The sequence below is a fragment of the Epinephelus moara genome, chromosome 24 (assembly GCF_006386435.1).
Source record: "Epinephelus moara isolate mb chromosome 24, YSFRI_EMoa_1.0, whole genome shotgun sequence".
Taxonomy (NCBI): domain Eukaryota; kingdom Metazoa; phylum Chordata; class Actinopteri; order Perciformes; family Serranidae; genus Epinephelus; species Epinephelus moara.
In genome coordinates this window covers 24,460,918-24,470,296 of record NC_065529.1, presented here as the reverse complement: position 1 = coordinate 24,470,296, position 9,379 = coordinate 24,460,918, and the positions used below count along the sequence as shown (strand labels likewise).

General features: G+C 42.5%; 1 protein-coding gene across 1 annotated transcript in view; it reads left to right on the top strand.

Annotated features, from left to right (window-relative positions):
• The first annotated feature begins 134 nt into the window (after positions 1 to 134).
• Positions 135 to 9,379, top strand: part of pfkmb (phosphofructokinase, muscle b) — a 13,161-nt gene continuing 3,916 nt past the window's right edge. Inside the window, 16 exon segments of the mRNA XM_050037899.1 lie at positions 135 to 153; positions 156 to 230; positions 233 to 370; positions 1,625 to 1,698; positions 2,223 to 2,300; positions 3,341 to 3,530; positions 3,716 to 3,881; positions 3,971 to 4,015; positions 5,725 to 5,833; positions 5,936 to 6,031; positions 6,114 to 6,206; positions 6,327 to 6,452; positions 6,600 to 6,664; positions 6,760 to 6,823; positions 7,386 to 7,532; positions 7,618 to 7,688. Coding sequence (XP_049893856.1) covers positions 144 to 153; positions 156 to 230; positions 233 to 370; positions 1,625 to 1,698; positions 2,223 to 2,300; positions 3,341 to 3,530; positions 3,716 to 3,881; positions 3,971 to 4,015; positions 5,725 to 5,833; positions 5,936 to 6,031; positions 6,114 to 6,206; positions 6,327 to 6,452; positions 6,600 to 6,664; positions 6,760 to 6,823; positions 7,386 to 7,532; positions 7,618 to 7,688 — 1,547 coding nt within the window. The 5' untranslated portion in view covers positions 135 to 143.

The following is a 9,379-nucleotide window of genomic DNA, read 5'->3' as shown; positions in this document are numbered from 1 at the left end:
GTGTGTGTGTGTGTGTGTGTGTGTGTGTGTGTGTGTGTGTGTGTGTGTGTGTGTGTGTGTGTGTGTGCGTACGTGCGTGCGTGCATGCATCTAAATATGTATGTGCAACTATGTGTGTCTTCATGTCTGCCAAGAGGGTAGTTATGCAGTGCACTCTGCAACTGGTATTACTTTCCGTAACAGGCAGGCTGAGTTAGAGGTGAGACGCTGCTCGTACTCCACACAGTACAGCAGGATTTTTACACTCAAGGCCTCTTTCCCCCAGCCGGCTTCAGCTCCAGGACCATGGCACAAACGGCTACCATCGACCCCACCAAGATGGGAGTGGGTCGGGCGATCGCCGTGCTGACCTCGGGAGGCGATGCTCAGGGTATGTGAAGTGTTTTCAGGGTGGTATGTGAGTGTGGACTGCCAAGTCAGAGCATGTCTGCTGTTTGTTTGTCTCAGCAGGTGGTTGAGAGGATCTGGTGTGTGGGAAGCCACTACTTAGTAACTCAACAGCAGGGTTTAATGACGTGTAGTGAGTCAGAAACCTAGAAATACTGGATTTGATGTCTCTTGAATAGTCAGTGGTTGTCTTGGAAAAGTGCATACATATATCTCCACAGTGTAGGATCTGTGCTAAAATTCCTTTTGCACCTGAAGTAACTCCTGCTTTTTGCCAGAAGTCTAGCCCCTTTTCACTGTCATTTTCAGTCATGCATGATTGCAGCTCCTGTTTATATCAAATTTGACACCTCTTGATTTTTATTTCATTAGTGATCATAATACTTTAATGACCTCATTCTTGCAACAGAGCTATCTCAGCCTATCTCTCTCATTGAGCTAACTTATGGAAAAGGGCAGCATGAATTCCTTCAGCTAAAGCTGCTACGACCACAGACTGAGACAGCCTCTCCTCTGACCTTTAACTTGATGAGGAATAACTCCACTGTGACCTTTCACTGACCCCACACAACCCTGGAGTCCGAGCATGTGAGACAGTAAGCTATCTATCTGTCTGTTTTTCTGCCTCTCTGAACTTTATGAGACTTAAGGGCAAGTGTGTAAATACAAAACTGTACAGCTTGCTAACCTCCACCTTTCTTCTTTTTCCCCTCTCCAAAATACATAATTCTGATTAAACCTTACCTTGTTAGTCTCCTTGATATCTATTAGTCCTTTAGTCCAAATTTCTTCCTCTATTCCTTATTCCTCTCTCTAATGCTGCCACAAGGGCTAATTTTAGAGGTATGACCTTTCCGTCATGTATTTGTAAAGTAGTGAGGTGAGACTGAGAGGGCCTTCCTTTACTTCCTCTCTCCCTTCTCCTCCTTTACACTGTAAGTGGAGATGCTTTTGGCACCATGAAGGTTAATCTATCCACATCTTGTCCTTTAAGCGACCCGCTTGCTGTTCAGACTGCAGGCAGAAGCCCAGTTTCCTTTCTTGCAATACAAGCTCCCCACTATCACTGACAACTTAACTCTTACCAACAATGAACGTTCAGTCAAATAAAATATAGTACTGTTTGACAGCTTTAACACCATTTTCCCATTATTCCATTCAATCACTCTTTCTCCACCTGTGTGAGGTCCTCATATAATTATAAAGGCTAATGTGCACACACACACTGTGCCTACAGGTATGAACGCAGCTGTGAGGGCCACAGTTCGAGTGGGACTTTACACTGGAGCCAAGGTGTACTTCGTCCATGAGGTAAATGCTGCTTTTGAATTTTTTGTTTTGATTATGCAATAAATCATTTAATCTGAACAATGTCAAAACTGAAACAAACAAAAAAAAAAAAGGTCACCATCATGCCCACCATCAAGTTGCCACAGCTCCAGGTGCTATCTTGTGTTTGCATGAACTGTCTGTCCAACAATCCAAAACCCCAACAGTTCTTCAAATGACAATAATATGAACAGAAAAAATGACAAACACTCACAGCTGAGAGGCTGGAGCCAGTAAATGTTTGCCATTTTTGTGTAAGCAATTCATCAGTCACACGATTTTCTTTTGACCAACCAATTGTTTTCAGCAGTATTCCTCTGCCAATCACACAAAATCCACATTGCCTATAAATAATCAGCAAATCCCCAATATAATTAACACACCACTTGTTGGACTGAAATAACATGCACATGTCAGAGTATAAATATGCCCGGATAATTAAGCCTGGAGCTTCTTCCCAGCAATGACCCCTGTTCAAGGAGGTGGTATTTTGTTTTTGTTGACAGGGTTACCAGGGTCTGGTGGATGGAGGAGACCATATTCGCCCTGCTACTTGGGAGAGTGTGTCAATGATGCTACAGCTGGTGAGAACAAGCACAAAGATGCAAAAACATATAATCTGCATGTTCTTTAACACGACTCTGTTTTTAACTTATGATCAGTGAAGGGGGTGGATGATCCGTGTAAATTTAGCAACTCTTAAACCTTTACACTGCAGTTCTGTAGGTCAGATTAGTGTCATAAAAGGTCACTTGAATGCTAAAGTTCATTTAAATAGCTTAACACTTAATAGACATGAGTGCTTAGGTTTCAGCAGGCCTGGACTTGGAGAAAAAATTGGCCCTGGTATTTTGGCCCAGCCTGGGCTTTCACAATCAATCACACAAATGTGAGATCACATAAATGTCAGTCATATATTATTTTCTTTTACATTTGGGGGGCACATATTAAGCAGGGGGTCTGGGAGAGATTTTGAACATCAAACATTTAATTTCCTAAATATCCTTTTCCCTGTGTCCCCCAAAATCTATTCCTATGATATTATATATAATAAAAATATGTACTGTATACATGTATGTATCTATACACACAAATGCACACACATAGACCTGTATTTATTTTGACAGGCTGCTACAAAGACTATCACACATTCTCACATTCCTACCTATAAGTGCATGACGAGAGAGGAGAGGGGTAGACGCTTTGCTACTACCACAAAAGCCGCTAAGTGAGATTAATCTGAGCAGCAAGTAACTGAAAGGGTCTTTAGAGGCCCAGGGCTATTCATAAAACATTCAGGGCTGTAGCTTTGGACACCCAGGCCTAACAACACCATCCTGCCTGACGTGCCTGTCTTTTGCCTGTCCGTTTTGGCACTCCTTTTTTTGCCAGTCCAATATCAGTTTAGATAAAAATAATGGTCTGTTTCCCTTGTTGGCCAGTCAGACAAAAAACACAAAAAAAAGACAGTGGTGTCAGCCCAAAAGGTACATCCGCCCACTGGGTAAGTGCCCAGTCTGCCAGATGGCCACTCCAGTCCTAAGTTTCAGATAATCCTACCCCTTCTCCTTATCTGCCCCCTTGTGATCCTTGTTTGAAACCCTGCCTTCTTGCCTGACATCAGGGTGGGACTGTTATTGGAAGTGCCCGCTGTCAGGATTTCCGCACAAAGGAGGGACGCACCACGGCCGCCTGTAACTTGGTCAAGCTGGGCATCACCAACCTGTGTGTGATTGGAGGTGATGGCAGTCTGACAGGTGCCAACCAGTTCAGAACTGAGTGGAGTGAGCTGCTGGCAGATCTGGTCAAAACTGGTGAGACACATGAGCCCAAAATTCACTTTTCTAAGTAACACGACCTCAAATAAAAAATATCTCTTTGCACATATCTGCCTTTCTGTACTGACGTACTGTATATTACAAGTTAATGTTGGTCTAGGCATGTTGGTAATTCGGACCTCAGCCCCAATTTGAGTTGTCATTTTAACCTGTGATCTCAGGTAGGATCACGGCAATTGAGGCCAAGAATTCCTCCCATCTCAATATTGTTGGCATGGTGGGCTCAATCGACAATGACTTCTGTGGCACCGACATGACCATCGGCACGGACTCTGCACTGCATCGCATAATAGAAATAGTGGATGCCATCACCACCACAGCACAGAGGTATGCATGTAACTGTTTATGCATTTATTTATTGGATAGACTTGCTGTGTCATTTTAAGAGTCTTAACGTGATATCTGTTGTCCTGTAGTCACCAGAGGACCTTCATCCTGGAGGTGATGGGCAGGCACTGTGGGTGAGTCCAGCCTGTGTATGTTTTGTGAGCAGGTATGGAATAGAGGTTCATTTATGTATGTGGTTGTAAAATAATATGATACAGTTGTTAAACCGCTGGTTATACACTACTATCTAGGAAGGAACAAGTGAAATGTCCCTATTTACTACATTGAAATCTCAAGTTCAAAAGATGAAGAGTCCGTAGCCATGCTAACAGCGACATACTAACATGTTAACAATAACAATGTTAATATGCTTTGGCACCAACAGGGCTTCCGCTTGGTCTTAAGCTAAATCAATCATAACTTGGCGTTCTGAGTCTGACCTCATAGTTATGCCGTTGCACCATCTGGTGTTAAGCCTTCTCAATAAGACCAGACTACATCTAGTCAGGAGCAGGCATAAAGTCAAAATCTCTGCTGTATCTGTGTATCAGCAGCCTGATACACAACACAAGAGCCACAAACTTTGAACACCAAAGTCTCTTTGTTATTTAGCCAACTTAAACATAAACACATGTCTTGTCTTTCACCTCAGCTTGTTGAACGAGGGACCAAACATTAACCAGTGAAAATGCACTACTAATGTCAGTTATCAAGCTAGACAATCAGCAAATTAGCTGGTCACTTAAGCAGCAGGAGGCTTTAAACTTACCTGCAAATGGCACCTCCGTTTGGTTCATTCAGATGCTGCTGTCGTCCTTATTCTTTAATAAGACTGCTAACGTTAACACTGTTCGTCCAGGACTTTGTCCAAGATTGGGTGTAGTTAAGACTAGGCTTGGTTTGATCGGTGCAACCAATGTTAAATCCATTCTAAAGACTGGTCCTAACAAAGACCAACTCAGCTGTTTTGACTAGGCTTGGTAAAGACCAGTTGGCGCAACCCAGTCCTGGTGTTTAGCAGGTTATCCACTTACCATGCCACTGGACCATGCGAAAGATTGGGTAAAGGTGGTAGTCAGTGGGATGATTGAAGGTTGAGGAGAAGGGTGAAAGGGGGTTGATTGCACAAAGACAAATGGGGTGCCTGGAGTGCCTTGGAATCCAGGGGACGAGATTCAGGGTGGGGGCACCTCTCGATGATCGTTTTGATTTATCATCACTCTGAGGTTAAAATCCTGGAAAATCCTGGACCTTCATGTTATGAGGCAGTGGTGCTAATGCTGAGTCACCGTTCCATCCTACTAAGAGCAGAACAGGGTTTGGGGGGAAGGTTGTGAAAATAGTGACTAACATCTGCGAAAGACTGAATTAGTGAGAAAGAGAAGTGTGGTCTTGTTCCTGAACCTTCATTGATGTTTGCCATGTTCACCATCTTGCATGTTAACATGCTAATTAGCAATTACCTCAAATTCAGGCTGAGGCTGATGATAATGTTGTTAGTTTTGCAGGTTTTAGTTTTGGTATCATAAACCAGTGTACTGAACAACTTATAACTGAGACCTGATAATGGCGCTAGAATTGTTTTCTTTCTTTAAACTGACCCCACTGGTCTTTCCTTAAAAAAATATTCTGCCCCACCTCTGAGATGGTGCTTATCATGAAATGATGCAGTTTGTTTGATGACATATTTACTGTGTTATTGTCCATGGTCTAAATGTTACTTCAGAGGATTATTCATCCTACCAAGAATTCATTTTATGACAAAAGTCAAATTTCTGATTTGAAATCTTTGAATACGTTTTAGTTTTGCAAGAGATGCCAACGTATGATGCTTTACTTACAGTTACCTGGCTTTAGTGACAGCTCTGGCCTGTGGCGCTGACTGGGTGTTCATCCCAGAGATGCCCCCAGATGACGGATGGGAGGAGCATTTATGCAGAAGACTGATGGATGTAAGTGTTTTGTCCTGCATCCTCTTCAATGACTGAATCCCAGTCTAGCTCTTAAAAAACAGTCGGCTTGTTCATCTTAAAGGTTTTCTCTGTTCTTCTCAGCAAAGAGGCCGCGGCTCCCGTTTGAATATTATCATTGTTGCAGAGGGAGCGATTGACAAAAACGGTAAAGCTATCACATGTGAAGACGTCAAAAAGGTCAGTAATAGCAGATCTCCAATATACCAGTACACACACAGACTCTTCACATGAGAAATACGATTATAATCTCTCTGTCCAGCTGGTAGCAGCGAAGTTAGGCTTTGACACCCGCACCACCATCTTGGGCCACGTCCAGAGAGGAGGAACCCCCTCTGCCTTTGACAGAATCCTGGTAATACGACCACTGTCCCATTTATAAACATCTTAAATATTCAACAGTTAATCTTATTTATAACTATATACAAGTTTACCTGCTTCTCCAAGTGTCTGTTCTTTGATTGTCATGATTCAGGCCAGCAGGATGGGTGTGGAGGCTGTGATGGCCCTGCTGGAGGCCACACCAGACACTCCCGCATGTGTGGTCAGTTTGTCTGGAAACATGGCTGTCAGGCTGCCTCTCATGGAGTGTGTGCAAGTGGTGAGCTAAATATTTTCCAAATGCAAAACAAGTCCTCTGTCTTCAGTTTGTACAACATGGACAAATGAACGTTACTTCAACAATTGACACTTTGCTCTGTGTAAATTCTTAGTTTCCTTATTGTCTTTTCACCCTCTCTCATATCAGACTAAAGACGTCACTATAGCCATGGCTGAAGGGAGGTTTGAAGATGCTGTGAAGCTCAGGGGAAAGTGAGGCAGGCACTTTTGCATTATTCATTTGACATTCCCAAGTTCTCCATTGAGTTTTAAAAAGCTGTACATTTCTGCTTTTTTCTGGGCAATAGGAGCTTTGAGAACAACTGGAACACTTACAAAATGCTGGCTCACGTGCACCTCCCAGACACAAAGGTCAGGAACTGCAGTTGTACTGTCATATTGTACATTAAAGGGGACCTATTATACTCATTTTCAGGTTCATACTCTTATGTTGGGTTTATACTATAACACATTTACATGCTTTAATGTTCAAAAACACTTCATTTTCCTCATACTGTCTGTGCAGGAACACCTGTATTCACCCTCTGTCTAAGATGCTACGTTTTACCGCTTGTCTCTTTAAGGCCCTCTCTAAAAAAGCAGAGTCTGCTTTGATTGGTCAGCTATTCTGGGTCTTCCGTATCTCAGCATCTTTGCTTACGTATGTAAAGATATTGGTTTAGGGGTTTCCTTAATGATTGTTTTTTAGGTCTTTGTTTATGCTTGGCATAATTGAAAATGAGGCTCTCCCTCAGCTGATTTCCCAAGTCTTATAAAAAGGTTTGAAATGAAATAAAACACTATATAATGAGCAATATAAGACAAAACAATAAGGAAAAGCATAATAGGTCCCTTTAACTGTCTCATAGTCAACAACTCCAAGTGGAAAATACATTTCTCCTTAAAAATGTCTCTGTGAATGTGCCCATTCCAGAGTAATATCAACATTGCCATATTAAACGTGGGAGCTCCGTGTGCTGGAATGAATGCTGCAGTCCGTTCGGCTGTCAGGATCGGGATCCTCCAGGGCCACCAGATGCTGGCAGTGCACGACGGCTTTGAGGGCTTGGCTCAAGGAATGGTAAATTCTCCTTATTTAGACACAAACAGACAAGAACACTTTTACTTTCAGAGTTTGATAGAGCACGCACTCTGTCCCTGCACAGATTGAGCCTATCGGTTGGTCTGGAGTGGCAGGATGGACTGGAAAGGGGGGCTCCTTCCTGGGCACAAAGAGGTGAGATACTTCAATAAACCTATTGATTGGTACAGTAACAATAACAGCGCAATGTTTCAGTGTTTTTAAAGGTTCGATATGCAACATTTAGAACATTAATATAGCAGCAAAGCACTTTTGGCTGTGTAAAGATATGGTGGAGTAATGGCATCCTGAGCAGAGAATAAAGTCACGCTCCCTCTGTGTGTATTGCAATTCGAGCTCCTCTAGTTGCTGTGGTTGTGGTGCTGGCCGTATGTGCATTTTAGTGTATGTGAGTCCTGCATGTGTATCCCACTGGCTGCCCCATACAGAGTTACTTCTGGTACTGGGACAGTGTTGTCACAGAAGCATAGCACCCACCCCTCAATTTCCACCACTAACACCATTAGCTCTTTCAGCATTGTTGCCATTGTTTGCGCTGTTTTTGAGTTAGCACCATCTGGGGGCTCACCCACCTTTCAAATTCACAGATATGCTCTGAATGTTGCATACAGCTCCTGTAAGGGCCCTGACATACTAAGCCAACTGTCGGCTGTCAGTCAATGTCAGACCGCCGGTGAGCATCTGTTGCCCTAGTTTTTGCGGTGTGTCCCGCACCGTAGGCACCAGTCGGCCCTCGTTGGCACTCATCAGCTTTTTTTTTGGCTGATTCACCATGTTAAATCGGCTTCAGAGATGGCAGAGCCTGTTTGTGAGTAAAATCACTCTGACTGGCATTTCAGCTCGGTACATGAGAAGAGTAACAGAAGTAAGGAAAGCAAACAAACGGCTAAAGTCAAGAAGGCTTGACATCAAAACAAGCTTGCTATATTATATTTTTAGCCACTGAGCTGTTTGGCAGAAATGGTTTGTAAGCGTTGGTATTACTGTTTGCTAGCGCACAATAAATGTCTTTTGTTCTTCCAACATCAAGTTGTGTTGTTGATGTGCTAATTAGCTAACTAGTGTCTTGAATCCGTCCTGTCAGTCTTCCAGTTTCCCTTTTTTATGACATACAGTCTACTATGGAGATATATTTGTGTCTTTATTACATGCGAGAAAATAAATGATATGAGAGGGAAAAAAATGTTTGAGAGAAAAAAAAATATTTTTTTCACACTGATAGCAAAAAATAATAATATTTGAGAGTAAAAAAAGTTTTGAGAGAAAGTATTTTGTCATACAATATAAAAAAATAATCTGAGATTTAAAAAATGATTTCCAAGAAAAAAAACTCTCAAAAACCTTATTTTTTTTCTCAAATATTATTTTTTTGCTATCAGTGTGAAAACATTTTCTCTCAAAAAAAAAATTGTTTCTGTCAAAACATTTTTCTTCTCTCTCTCAAAACCTTAGTCTTTGCTCTCGTGTCAGGATTTTGCTCTCACTGTGAAAATAATGTCATGGGCGGGGCCACGTTCCTATTGGCTAGTCTCAATGGAATTGACATCTAGGTGAGGATTGTCTTGGGAGTCGAATTCAACTGAATCATTCATCCACCACGGTGGATTCACCGGCATAGATGTGCTGCGTTATTGGGGAGCGGATATGCATACATTAACGTTATGCATGTGTGGCCAAATGGAGAGGAGAGGGAAATGAACCGACAACGCCACCTGTGGAATTGCACCCCAGGGAATACACTCAAACCTGTAGACTACTCTTAACAACAGAAGGTCACACAGATTCGTACACTGGTAAATATGGGGACAGGAGACGGACTTCCAAAT